Source organism: Desmodus rotundus, chromosome 3 (genome assembly GCF_022682495.2).
Source record: "Desmodus rotundus isolate HL8 chromosome 3, HLdesRot8A.1, whole genome shotgun sequence".
Lineage (NCBI taxonomy): Eukaryota > Metazoa > Chordata > Mammalia > Chiroptera > Phyllostomidae > Desmodus > Desmodus rotundus.
The window spans coordinates 136549280-136562775 of record NC_071389.1 but is presented as its reverse complement, the minus strand read 5'-3'; the positions used below and the strand labels follow the sequence as shown (position 1 = coordinate 136562775).

Sequence of the window (13496 nt, the reverse complement as noted above, 5' to 3'; positions counted from 1 at the left end):
ATTGCCCTGTTGAGTGGGAGAGGTGTGATGAGGGTGGGGTGACAGGCAGTGAGGGTTCTGAGTGTGCAGGGGGAGGAGGGTGGCTCCAGCTGTGCCCCCAACCCAAGGCCCCGTATTTTTAATACTCAAGTGCCATAAAGCACACAGGGCCACTGAGTCTACACTGCTGGCTCTGACCAGGAATGCAGAAGGAGATGACCAAAGACCACCTGTCCTCTGGCCATGGGGCCCATTATTCATTTGCATACCGATCTTAGCAATTTACACATGATCAGTTCAACTTCTAATCAAGTCTGGTCCACTATTGCTGGCTGTCTTCTTGAGGCCAATTGGCCCTAACAGCTCTCCTTCCAGGGTCACTTAAGTCACTCTGCGTTTCCTCTCAAAAGAGAGGAATCATCCTCAAAAGGAGATGCGAAAGATGAACTTGTCCAGGCAGGACTCTGATGTCAACTTAATGGCACAAGCAAGCAGTTTCCATCAGCTGCTAGGAAAAAATGAGAACTTCTCCCTTATCTACACAGGGCTAGGCTGGGGATCTCAGCAATGGAAAGCACCTCCCAGTCCTTTTGAACTCAACAGGGACAAAAGCAAGATGGACTTTGATGGGTATTTCCATAAACAGGCTTTCTCCCCCCCGCCCCAAGTTTGAGGTGAGGAGCCAGGATTGCATATAAATACTGTAGAACAAAACATTTCAGGACACACTCCTATGAGTCTCGTTGCCCCCCCACCCCGCCCCTTACCTTGCCCAGGGCTACAGAGGATCAGTAAATTGGTTACTCCCAACCTCTTCCTTTCCCTCATTCGAAATCCAAGTAATTTATAAGGGCCCAATCCTTTTTTAATCAAAACAGAGCATCTGGAGAGATTTACAAACAGGAAGAAAATTTATGTCCACAAAGACACAAGTTTCCTGCCTGCAGTATAGCTTAAGGATGGTTTGTGTCAGACAAGTAGGAATCTTGATTCATGTTTAACTCGGTTAAATTATCTCTCTCTTAAAATTAAATAGCAATTCTTCTGCACAGAGGAAGATCTAACCACATCTGATTGCCTGACCGAAAGGTTTTTCTGAGTCATCTGGGAAATCTGCCATTCCCAGAGACCAGGAGGCAATTACTTGTTCATATGAAGATGTAGATAGAAGGTGGAGCAAATGTATAAAGCTCTTGTGAGTAATAGAACTGAAAAGCCATTTGTCTCATAACAAACAGAGAAATTAATGATTTGACATTGTTTGGCTATTCCATCTTTGGTCATGCAAGGTAATACAGAGCTTTGTCTCACAGACCAAGGAAAACATCACAGTTCTGATCCAAATCATTATCTGTGTCCCTGAGAAAATTCTAGACTTAATGTCCTTCCTGAGAGTACTTTGCATATAGAAACCTCTCCAGAAGCAGGTTGTCATCCTGGCCCTCAGGCTCTGAGGGATGCAAGCCCTCCACAGGAGTCAGGGACATAGCAGCCCCCCAAGATGTCCAGGATGAGAATTTTCATCAATGATACTGCTCCTTTGAAATGGCATGTTAACGTTCCTTATCATTGTAGTATATGTGAATGTGTACATGAAAAATTGAAAAGATTGTTCACTTATTTTCAGAGATTTAAATTATAATAACCTGGATGAATTCCCCACTGCAATCAGGACACTCTCCAACCTTAAAGAACTGTAAGTATTTAGAACAAATACAATGGGAAATCTCTATTTTTTTTTAAGATTCTACTTATTTATTTTAGAGAGAGGAAGGGAGGGAGAGAGGGAGAGAAACATCAATGTGCGGTTGCCTCTCATGTGCCCCTTGTTGGGGACCTGGCCCACAACCCAGGCATGTGCCCTAACTGGAAATCAAGCCAGTGACCCTTTGGTTCACAGGCCGGCACTCAATCCACTGAACCACACCAGCCAGGGCAGAAATCTCTATTCTTCATAAATTTATTTTAAAATATGTTTGATCACTATACATGTGACTTAGTAGAAAAAATTTTTAATTCATATAAATGACAGTCAAGTACACTTGAAATATACTTTAATTGATTCTATTACCAGCAAACATCAGATAATCTTTTTAAATTTATAGTGGATTTCTCTAACATACATATATTAGAAACACTATACATATTTCTCTCAGCCGTACTCCCTTCCTAACACATATTACCCCAAGATCTATATACTTTATAGATTTGTACGGAACTGTAATAGAGTTCAGTTATTTGCCGAGCATTTTGAGAAACATTTCTAGGTTGCACAAGTCACTACAAACTCGAATAAACGGTGTGTGCCTAGTGTAGTGCTAGATGCTTTCACATACATTATTTCACAGTCTTTGAATACGTCATGAATCTTATTCACTAAAAAACCCACAATTTTACTAAAATAAAGCTAACTTTCAGTTCTTAGGTTGCATATGTTTTCTCTTATACACTATAATTAACTTTTCATTGTACCTGAAAATAACCTATGTAAGCAATGTTCTAACACTTCGAAAGGAAAATAAGCATACAGCTGTTTTCCTGGCAGAGAGAAATAAGACACACAGCCAAAGGAGGTAGACAGCAAGCTTGTTTATTAAAAAATAATAATAATAAAAACTTTAGGAGGTTCGGCCTCAGGAAAACCTACCTGTGGCCTAGCTGGGAAGTAAGTCATCAGCATCGTCTATGGCTGGGCAGACCAAAGACCGCCACTCACCTCACCCACAGGCCCACGTGGGACCCAAAGGCCTGTGATTCCGGCCCTCTCCCATTCAGACAGCATTAACATCCACAGATGAGAATCAATTTGGTATCACAGATTCACTGAGCACCTTCCTTCAGCTCAGGAAATTTCATCCTCATAAGGAGATTACTGAAATCTCTACTTCACTGAAGCTTACGTCACTTTTGTCTTCTCTTAGCTTCAAACGGGGTCAGGAGGGGTGTTCATAATCCCTCTCCTAAGACAGTTCCCTCCGCCTCAAGTTGTTACACAACGGTGCTCTAGCAGATAGTAACAGATGAGTTTTCTTTATATAACATTAGACTGTAAGTTTCCATAAAGCACACTTACGATTTTCAGATTCTTTATTTCTCTTTCAAGATGACAGCTTGTGATTTCTTTTTCTCCTGGAGAGTCAGTGAGGGCACCTAAGCTTCAAAACGCATAGGTGAATGTAACTTTATCCTGTAGTTTCTAAAGGTGCCGGGTGTTGCCACGGGAGAGGGAGTGAGGACTATTAAATAATTTTACCCCACACATCATTTTTTATAAATTGTTTTTTCTTCTCTTTCTAGAGGATTTCATAGCAACAATATCAAGTCGATACCTGAGAAAGCATTTGTAGGCAACCCTTCTCTTGTTACAATGTAAGTGGCTATAGTTCTTTTCAATTTTTCCATCCAGAAATAGAGCATGTATTGCTCTTTTAAATATGATACAATGAATGTTCTATATTTGCCCAGTTTTTTCTCAGTCAATGTAAGACTCTATGCAGAGGAGTCTATAGAGAGATGCTTTGCCAGGTTTTAGCTGAAGGCTGAAGTAATATAAAAGATACTTTTTTCTAGAACCTTCAGTGTGCATTGCTCATGCTTCATATCTTCAGATGCCTTGTTTCACTTCACAATAATCTTGTGAAATGCTTTGCTTCTGTTTTACAAGGAATAAAACTTATTTTTAAAGTATCAGTGTCAAGGTCAGCTAGTCATCCAGAACATGAATTCAAGTGTGCTAGAAATATAAGTTATTATATACAAATAGGAGTCTTTTACCACAATCGACTCCAGCCTCCACTGATGGTGGACAATGGGAATGCTGTTCTGTGCTGTCTCTACATCCATTCATTGTGAAGCCCAAGAACCGAGTCGCATTTATACAATTACAAGCCGTCATAGTTCTAGAAATATGCATATGTCATAAAAAGGTAGATATGATTTACATACTATAAAAGTATAAAATAGACTTACAACTATAATGTATAATTAATTCTATGTTTCACATTTAGCACAGACATAAGATTGATCATATGTAGATATCTAGGAAGGTGAAAATATGTTAGTATTAAGCTGTCTTTTAGTTAAAAGACCATCTGGCAGATTTGAAGTCATGGGTGAGGGGTCTTGAATATGAAGGAAGAGAGTAAGGACGAGTGCTGAACATGACTCTAGGGGCATTTTTTGGCAAATACCTATCCTGTGCCAACTTAATTGAGAGGCTTTCTGGAACTGTGAAGCATTTGTCACAAATGAGCTGGAGTCCCTCTCAATTAGCCCTGACAACTGAAAGAAAAATACCATTCATCATTCCTGAAATGTTCTGACAGTATGTTGGAAAACTAAGGGTTTTAAAGTTTATTGCCTATAAACATTAGTCCTCATTAGACAGTATTTACATAGTAAGAGGTTGGCAAATAGCATTGGCTTTGCTTCTTTTGCCTAGCAGCCACAAGACCGGTTTTTTAATCACTCTTTTGATATGCTAATACCACTTGAGGAGGACCAACAGCCACCCCACCCCAGGCACCCATCCCCCTTTATTAATGCTTCTCTCCAGCATTTGATGTTGACTGAATCCCCCTGAAATTCTCCTCCCCTTGCTTCTGCCTCTGTTTCCGTCTGGTCATTGCCACCCGCACCACACCTCCCATCCCCTCTTTCTGTGTCCATGGCCTATGCAGGCCTCATTTCTACCCTCTGTAGTCCCGGCCACCCACCAGCCTCTCTGCTAGCCATTACCTCTAGATTTTTATCAGTCTAAGGCTCATCTCCCTGCCTTCACCATCTCTCTTGAAACACAGTATCCATATTGTCACTCTCTTGCTGTGAAACATGCAGAGATTCAGGATTGTTTATTTACATTAAATGCAAACTCCTTACCCTGACATTCACAGCCCTCCACGTGGCCCAAGCCAACCCCCTTGATCAGTTCCCCTAAGCTCTACTCAGTTACCCTGTGCCAACACCCAGACCAATGAAGCTAAATTCATGGAATGAATGTCTTTCTTTATTTCCTTTGCTCCTATGATTCTCCCCCCTCACTATGCTTATTGGAATTTTCTTTTCCAAGGTCTATTTCAAGTGATATTTCCATGAAGTTTTTCCTGGCCTCATGAGAGAACTCTCTTCTGAGAACCCTGTAACCCTTATTTATATTTGTGACACCTCTGCCTCATGTATACCAGCATGCGCATCTCACGTGTCCAGTGTGAACGTACATACGAACATCTAAGCATGGAGTGTAGATAAAGGATAATGTAACATTATAAGGAAAATTTCTTTTTTAATCCTAAAACCTATATTCCAGCTCTTTCTCTTGGAGATTATTTAGTCCAAGGGAAAAGAAGAGGTCACAGGCTAGAGGCATAGAAGGGACTCAAGTTTGTTAGGTGACAACGACATCCCAGGCGGTGTGCCAGATGTTATGCATGCATTAGCTCTTTGGATGCATACACAAGCCCTACAACTGAGTATTATTTTCTCAGTTTAACAAATTAGAAAATTGAAGCTCTGGGAGGTAATGAACTTGCCAAAGTAACTGAGCCTCAGTTTATTCCTCGAAAATTAAGGAAAATAGCATTTAAGTGTCTACACTGCAGATTTTATTTTATTCAGTTGTTGGGTAGATCAGTTGAAAATGCTTTGTCAGCTAGAAAGTGATATAATCTTATTATTTGTTTTATCCAGACTGATCCCAAGGTTCTTTAGCGAAGAGACATTTAATTATTCTTCAAAGCCCCAGCTGGTAGCATAACGCCAGGCATATGGCAGCTCCTAACGACAGCCTCCTCAGTGGACTGGTCTCTCGATCCCTGCAGTGCCTGCCCTCATTCTCTGAGCATGGTAGTCGCCAATCAATACCTATCGGGTGTCATTGAACTAGAAGGATGTCACAGCTCAGAACTGTTTCTGAGGCCCATTGACCAGGCAGTGCAAATACCATCACACTGAGAATATCTGTAAAGCAAAATATTTTTAAGCTCTGACAATGTCTCACCTTTTAGAGCAATAACTAATTCCAAAATATTCTGACATTATTTTTTTAAAAACCCAAAATAGCTCATTTCCTCTCAGATAATTTGAGGTGTCCCTTTTGTGTATTGCGATAAGGTTTGGCCCGAGGACATCATCTTCATGTAGACATACAGGACGTCCCCTTTATTTAATTCAGGGCAGGCTTGCCGGAACCTCGAATTACCTTTTGCCATTCAATTGATAGTCCACAGATGTTGGGGGCAGGGTAGATTTTTAAGTGATAACTACAGTCAGTTCACTTGCTTTTCTCCTTAGAAACCATCACTCATATCTATCTTGCTGTCAGAAATTTTTAATTTTATATGGTATGAATTTCTTACCAAGTCTCATGAGTTAAAACATTTTTGAGGTTTGCCTGAAACCACGCAATCAGGAATGTTATATAATATAGTATAATCAAAATTACATAAATACATTTAATGTACTAGTTGGAATTCGAACAGATACCCATTTGCCATTCACGTTTTATACTAAGACGTCGGTTTTTGGATTTCTTTTCAGACATTTCTATGACAACCCCATCCAGCTTGTTGGGCGATCCACCTTTCAACATTTACCTGAGCTAAGAACACTGTAAGTTTTTCTCTTACATATCACTTTCCCTTTGTAGAACTGCTGTAAAAAACAAATGAATGTTACAAGTTGAAGTGTTTTGAAAATGGGAATAAAAATTACCCCTTTCTAGACTCTTCTCCCAATAATACTCACGTACGCCTCCTCCTAGGACCTTGAACGGTGCCTCACAAATAACTGAATTTCCTGATTTAACTGGAACTGCCAGCCTGGAGAGTCTGTAAGTACTTGAGAAGGCTCTTGACTTTGACCGGAACAGGCACTGCTTTTAAAGTCTGACCAGTCTGAACGTCAGTGAATCAAAATGTGCCACTGTAGGGCGCCTGAACAAAAGAATCGTGTCTGCTTTGTGTTTCCACAGGACTCTGACTGGAGCACAGATCTCTTCTCTTCCTCACGCTGTGTGCGACCAGTTACCTAACCTCCAAATGCTGTACGTATCAGTAAAGCAATAATGTTGTATAAACAGGCAACTTCCATTGAGGGGAAGTGGCAGACATTATTTCAGTAATCCTTTAAAATGGGAGAAAGTTCTCTCTTTGCAGGTCTCCAGGAGGTCAGGCCGCCTTTGCCCACTTCGGGCGGGGGACGTGGCTCTGACTTGACCCTGGTAATGATGGCCGTGCGGCCTGTTTCCAAACCCCAAACATTCTCCCGTTCGACTTCCAACTGGCACACATTTCCTTTCAGAAAATGGATATGAACAAGCCCAAATAGGGCTTGTATTCATTTCCCCTTCTGAAGGCTTTGTAGAGCAGGAAAAAAGAAAATAACAAAATAGATTAAAAGCCCACTATGATGCCAAAATAAAAAATTGTGCTATCAGGTCCACACAAACCCTGATAAAGGCAGCCAGACATTCCTCGTGTATCATTATGGGCGCCATGTTCTAATGTTTCACCTAATGGTTAGACTGTTGGCATATGTCATTTCTGTTGGCTTGCAGCTTTTTTTCTCTGCCTTTATCACGTTTTACGAAAAGTAGTTTAGAAGACCTTGAAGAACTTTGTTTTGACCTTCCATTTTCAGCCCTCTCCCTCAGCTCCCACTCAACCTCACTGTCATCCTCGCAAGCATGGTTGGGGCTTAATGGAAGGACCCTTCATCTTTTGCCACGGCCCTGTTCGCACACAGGAGACATCTGCTGCGGTGGAACGCCTGCAGTTCCACCCTCGGTTCCGCCTGGTAGCAGAACCACAGCAGCACGGCAAAGGTTAAGCGGAAGAACGGGAATGTCGGCCAGGTGGCTCTGCCTCCCCTACTCCCGGCCGCAGTTGCTCAGTGACGTGGGGTTGCAGTGACACCACGTGAGAGCCTTGGAGTCAGCCGTTCATGTTTGAAAGAAACACACAGAACTAGTCTCCTCTTCTTCACTCCACATTTCCCAGGGAGGTGTAGATACAGATGAGAAAACTGAGAATTAGGGAAGTTAAGTGCATTTGTCAAAGTCACACTACAAGTAGCAGAGTCCGAAGTGTAAGTACAGGCGGCTTGATTGAATACGTGGGTGAAAGTGTGAGTCCAGCAGGTGGGGGAAATCTTGGCGGCGTCTCAGAATTCTGCCGCCCATACCCAGAGTAGATATGATTATCCTCACTCCTTATGGAAACTGTCTCAGTAACGGGACTAGGATTTCGCATCCTCTACCTTATAAGCGGGGAGGCAGTATTTAAACTGGATCTGTCTCCACTGTGTCGCACAGTAACTGGTAAACCACCCAGGTCTGGAACGGCACAGTGGAGGCTGACGGGCAAATTGCTTATGAACAAAGGCTCTGGGGTCTGTTTTTCTGGTTCAGGTCCAGGCTTTACATATACCAGCACAGCATCTCGAGCAAGTTGTTTATTTCTTCTTGGTGCTGTCTCCCAATCTATCAAATGGAGGTGTAACTACTTCCTCCGGAGGACCCTCATGAGGATGAAATGACAGCACCGGGAGCACTGTAAACTCTCAGGCTGTGTTAACTCTCATCATCTCGTTCCTCACTTGCTTTATACCATTATTCTTTCCTCCAGTTGAAACTAGGAAGGCCTGAAAAAACACATACTAAGCTAAATGGCAGTATATCACCATTTCCAAAGCATTTCAACCTACAACATTGATTTGTTCTTTGTAACAGCTCTGCACTATCAGCAAAGCAGGCATCTCCTCATTTAAGGAGAGAACTGAGAAGAATGCCAGTTCTTTGGCCAGTGTATCAACCAAGCAGAATCAGTTGAAGTTGAGAACAGAACCCAGGGTGCTGACCTCTCCTACAGTCTACTTTAGGCTCTAAAAGTCGAGGTCAGAGAGCTCCCTCTGAGGCTGAATCACCCACTGAGTACTTGTTACATGAGGAAATTTCACTGTACCAGAGTGGTTTTCCCCCAGGTTGCTCCACCTCCATGGGAGTGACTTGGCTGTGTGTGGCTGTCCCCACTTATTAGCTAGGCGGTGATCTTGGTGAGTCCTTTCACATCATATGGGGATAATCATAGTGCCTCCCTCATAAAGCAACCACAAGGATTAAATGAAATAGTTCAGGTAAAGCTGTAAACATGGGATCTATCTATGAGAAGTACTTGATAAGTTAACCATGAAAATTGTTAGGTAGAAGTTAGGTAGGAGGTGATACTGTGTGTTTATGTAGGAGAAGGTTTTATGTACCTTCTACAAAGAGGTACACAGGAAGGAGTTGTCTCCTTTAAGTCTGTGGAGATGAGTGAACTAAGTTATTATCAGCTTTGCCAATATGTGTGTCTATTTTATTTTACTCACTTTTCAAAATTACATATCGCATTGTTAATCAGGTGTATTTGTGTACAGGTGGGAAGTATGGTTTTGTTATTTTGTTGATTTGGTTTGGTCTTTGAAAACTCTAGTATAAACTACAAATTTGTGTTTGCAAACAGCTGTATCTGAAATATATATGCATAGTAAGTGAATTGGGTTCCTATGTAAATTCCATTTATTCAATAAATGTAGAATGAAGTGATCAATTAAAGAACAAAATAACTTCAAAGCCTCTTAGAAAACAGTATTGATTTTTTTTAGTTGCATAGTGGTGACCAGAATTAAAATCAGGTATGAAGATGTGTTAGTTGATTAGCTGATAACTTCTGAAACATGAGACAAGATTTATATATATATATATTATATATATATATCAATGTTACTTTATCTACCATCTTTCTTTTTTTAAACTTTCTGCAAATTACCATGGCTTGTTTTAGATTAGTTATATTATACTCTAAATATATCCAGATGTTTTTGTTATTCTGTAATTTGTTGAGTTTTGGCTGAAGATTTTTTAGATTCCCACCTCCCTCCCTCACAGTGATTGATTTCAAAGTTAGTGCAATGTTTGCAATTGTTGTTGGTATTTTATTTTAGTTGATTAGAAAAGAACCAACAATGGTCCTTTTAGCTGTAGAAATATAGCAGCTCTTAGAAAGGGGGGCACAATTATCTAATTTGATTTGTCCTCATTTCAGTAAGATAATAGCTAGAACACTGAGATCATCCCTAACAACATATAAATAAATTCATTAAGTAAATTATTTAAATAAATTAAAGCAAGTATCATAGTTACATTTTAGTAAACATTTAAATCTACTGCTTAATCCAATAATACTGGTGAGCACCCGCTGCAGGTCAAGAACGGAGAAACGCTCAGTGTCAGTGTCGGCCTTCGGGGACACCCCGTCTGAGAGGGAAAGGGGAGCGAAGCGTAAGCCTGCTCCCTTACAGTTAGCATGTAACAGATTTTCCCTTCGTGCCTTCTCTTTTCAGAGATCTGCCTTACAACCTGCTGGAAGGTTTGCCCGGCTTTTCAGCCTGCCAAAAGCTTCAGAAAATGTACGTCTACAGAGTCTCTCAGTCATCTGGCAAACATAAGAGGAGCCCAAACCCCCATTTCCGGGGGTCACTGGGGAGACATTGGATGTGTTCCCTTCTGACACACACAAGGAGTGACTATATAGGATGTGAATGAAGTTAGGAAAACGGACATTATTTCACCATGCATTGTATGATAAGTAAACCACTTACTAAGCATTTCCCTTTTTTATCATGAACTTGGTGTAAAAATGACGTAGGTTTGTTTGAGCTTTGGAATTTTGCTGAATTTGCATGCCCAGTACACGGTGGTGTTTTTTCATATGGGGGACTTGAATGTGTTGGTATATTTGTTTCACAAGAGTCATCTTTAAAGGAGGTACCATATTTGCCATTGATGCTTCTTACACAGGAAACATTTTAGAATTCCTCTCTTAAAATTGCCTCCTCCATAAAACATCAGCCTTATTGCTGTATAGTGATACTTTGGTTTTGATCAAAACAATGTTAACCATCGATCCTTTCCCACTTAATTTTTTTTCTGAATGCCTTTGGGCAATTAAGGGGAGAAAATCATCCATCTTTGAAAGGTAAAGATTTGAAACTCCTAAAGACCCTTACATGCAAGAAAAGCCTGGAAGGCAGAGCTGGGAGAGGCATCCTTAAAGTGTTTCAATGAAGATGGCATTTGGAACATAGGTTTATATTCAAAGAAACTAGCTGCTTTGAAACAGAAAAAAACAATACTTAAGTGTGTAAATTGTAATGTTCTTTTTTAAACAAAACAAAATTGTTTTAAAGGTCACTTGATAGTCTCATTTCATGTGTTTCTGTGATTGAGAGCAAGGTAATCACTCTGTAAAATTTCTCTGAAGACTAATCTTTGAAACCGGTGACTTTGAAATCAACCTGTGGAACTATGTCATTTCAGAGATCTGCAACATAATGACATCTATGAAATTAAGGTCGACACTTTCCATCAGTTGCTTAGCCTCCGATCTCTGTGAGTATTGCCTTCCAGGACCTTCCCCCCTGCAGAGCACTTTCTTTCTCTCTTGAGTCTTCCCTTAATATTTTCTTTTCACTGTATATGTGTATTATTGGGTCTTTTTGAATGAATTTGCTATGAAAATGCAAATATTTTGCTCATGATCCTTTCCAGAAATAAATTCAAAAGTCGTAAATTTGTACTCTGCTATCTGCCAATCAGCAGAACTAAAACTTTGATGAAGAGGAAGGAGGTCACCCTGCTGAATAACTGACAAAATGTGTTACTGTCCATGGCCTGGATTGTCAGGGCTTGTTTGCATACAAATATGAAAGGGCCACAAAATTCTTTCTGCCATTTTTTCTATGGTGGTTGAAAAGTTTTTCTTTTTTTTAAAAAAAAGAGATTTTTTAAATCATTTTTTTATTCTTCCATAACAGTTGACATACCTCATTATATTACAAGTGTACACTTCAGTGATTAGATATTCTATAACTTACTAAGTGATCACCCTGATAAATCTCATACCCATCTGACACCATACACAGTTACCAGAATATTAGTGACTATATTCCCTATGTTGTACTTTATGTCTCTATGATTATTCTGCAGCAACCAATTTGTACTTCTTAATGCCTTCACCTTTTTCACCCATCCCTCATTATAGTCTTCTTAAGGCGTAAGAGACTACACCTTCATAAAATAATACCATTCTTCAAAACATTTTATATTCACCTGTAGGAATCTCCTCCAAAAATTTTAAAAACCATCTTGTTTTTAATTAGTTGTGTTGCCTTTTTCTTACTTTTGGTCTAAATCAGCTTGTGAGGTTCTTTTACTTTTTTAAATAAATGCAATACAAAAATATATTACTTACTTTTATTTCCTACCTAATTCACCAGGTTGGAATTCTGTCTGTTTCCAAAAGTCAGACTTTTTTTTTTTAAAGCTGATATAGTTGATAATACTATATTGTATTATTGACATTTGCTGAGAGCAGAATCAACTGCTGTCACCAAAAAAATATATTTTATGAGTAAATTATATATTTATATACATACATATAAGAAACAAAAGGCTGACCTCTAAAGATACCAAAAGAATGTGATACTGAGTGTGAAGGCCAAAAGTCTGAGTCCCCTGAATTCCTCCTGCCCCTCAGACCTCCCATCCAGTGACTCACCAAACTCTGCCAACCTGATTTCACCCACTCTCCTACCACAGGCTGATGGAGTCACTCAGCTGGATTGCCCTGCCATCCTCCTAACCAGTCTCTCCACCATCAGTATCCACCATTCATCTCATTCTCCAAAGAGATTCTTTCTTGAGTATAAATGGAATTGTGTTACTTTTCCACTTCAAAAAAACTTATTCTCCTATGTCTTCAAGACCAAGATCAAATTTCCCAGCACTACCTTTTAAAACCTGCTCCCAACCTCCTGGAACACTGTCATCTCTCACACATGCATTCCTAGTCCCCTGACACACAGACACTGTTTTTCCTGGTCTTATGGCCCAATGGATTCTTCCCCCTCTTAACTTGCCCTCCTCCATCCTGTGAGAACATGAATCTCTGACGTTCTTTGCACGCTCTCTGCTGCAGGACTCAACCCTCTGCAATGTCATCAGGTAGACTGTACCCTACTTGAAAATGACAAGGACTTTTTCATTTCCTTATCACCAGAGTCTAGTGCAGTGGCTCTCTCATTATTTAAGAATTTCAAACATGTTCTGAGCAAAAGATCAGCACTTCAATTTTTACCATTCTAACTCAACACTCAAAATCTGTGCTCAGTTTCTCAGTCATCTCTTTGGAGATTCACTGCTGCCCAATGACTTCTGTAAGAAGAGGTGATTGGCTCCAATGACCCATAAGACCATTGAGTACAGGGCGCTGAGTTGTGCTTAGATATACTTGCTACATATTTCTACTTTAGTCTTGTGACTAAAGGTATATATAAGAAACATTGAGAACCAGTGGGGTAGTGCAGTGCTAAATTACATTGCATAGACAAACAGAGGGACTTCCGGCCAAGATGGAGGCATAGGTAGACACACTGTGCCTCCTTGCACAACCAAAAGAAGGACAACAATTTAAAAACAAAAA

General features: G+C 40.2%; 2 protein-coding genes across 3 annotated transcripts in view; both read left to right on the top strand.

The window, feature by feature from the left end:
* TMEM19 (transmembrane protein 19) overlaps window positions 1-13496 on the top strand; it is a 316102-nt gene that overhangs the window by 171864 nt on the left and 130742 nt on the right. The gene's annotated exons all lie outside the window — the stretch shown is intronic.
* LGR5 (leucine rich repeat containing G protein-coupled receptor 5) overlaps window positions 1-13496 on the top strand; it is a 136413-nt gene that overhangs the window by 100785 nt on the left and 22132 nt on the right. For both annotated transcript variants that reach the window (XM_045184756.3, XM_024576288.4), the window contains exons 7-13: window positions 1607-1675; window positions 3277-3348; window positions 6514-6585; window positions 6737-6805; window positions 6947-7018; window positions 10357-10422; window positions 11333-11404. In XM_045184756.3, the coding sequence (XP_045040691.2) occupies window positions 1607-1675; window positions 3277-3348; window positions 6514-6585; window positions 6737-6805; window positions 6947-7018; window positions 10357-10422; window positions 11333-11404 (492 nt within the window). The remainder of the gene's footprint in view (window positions 1-1606; window positions 1676-3276; window positions 3349-6513; window positions 6586-6736; window positions 6806-6946; window positions 7019-10356; window positions 10423-11332; window positions 11405-13496) is intronic.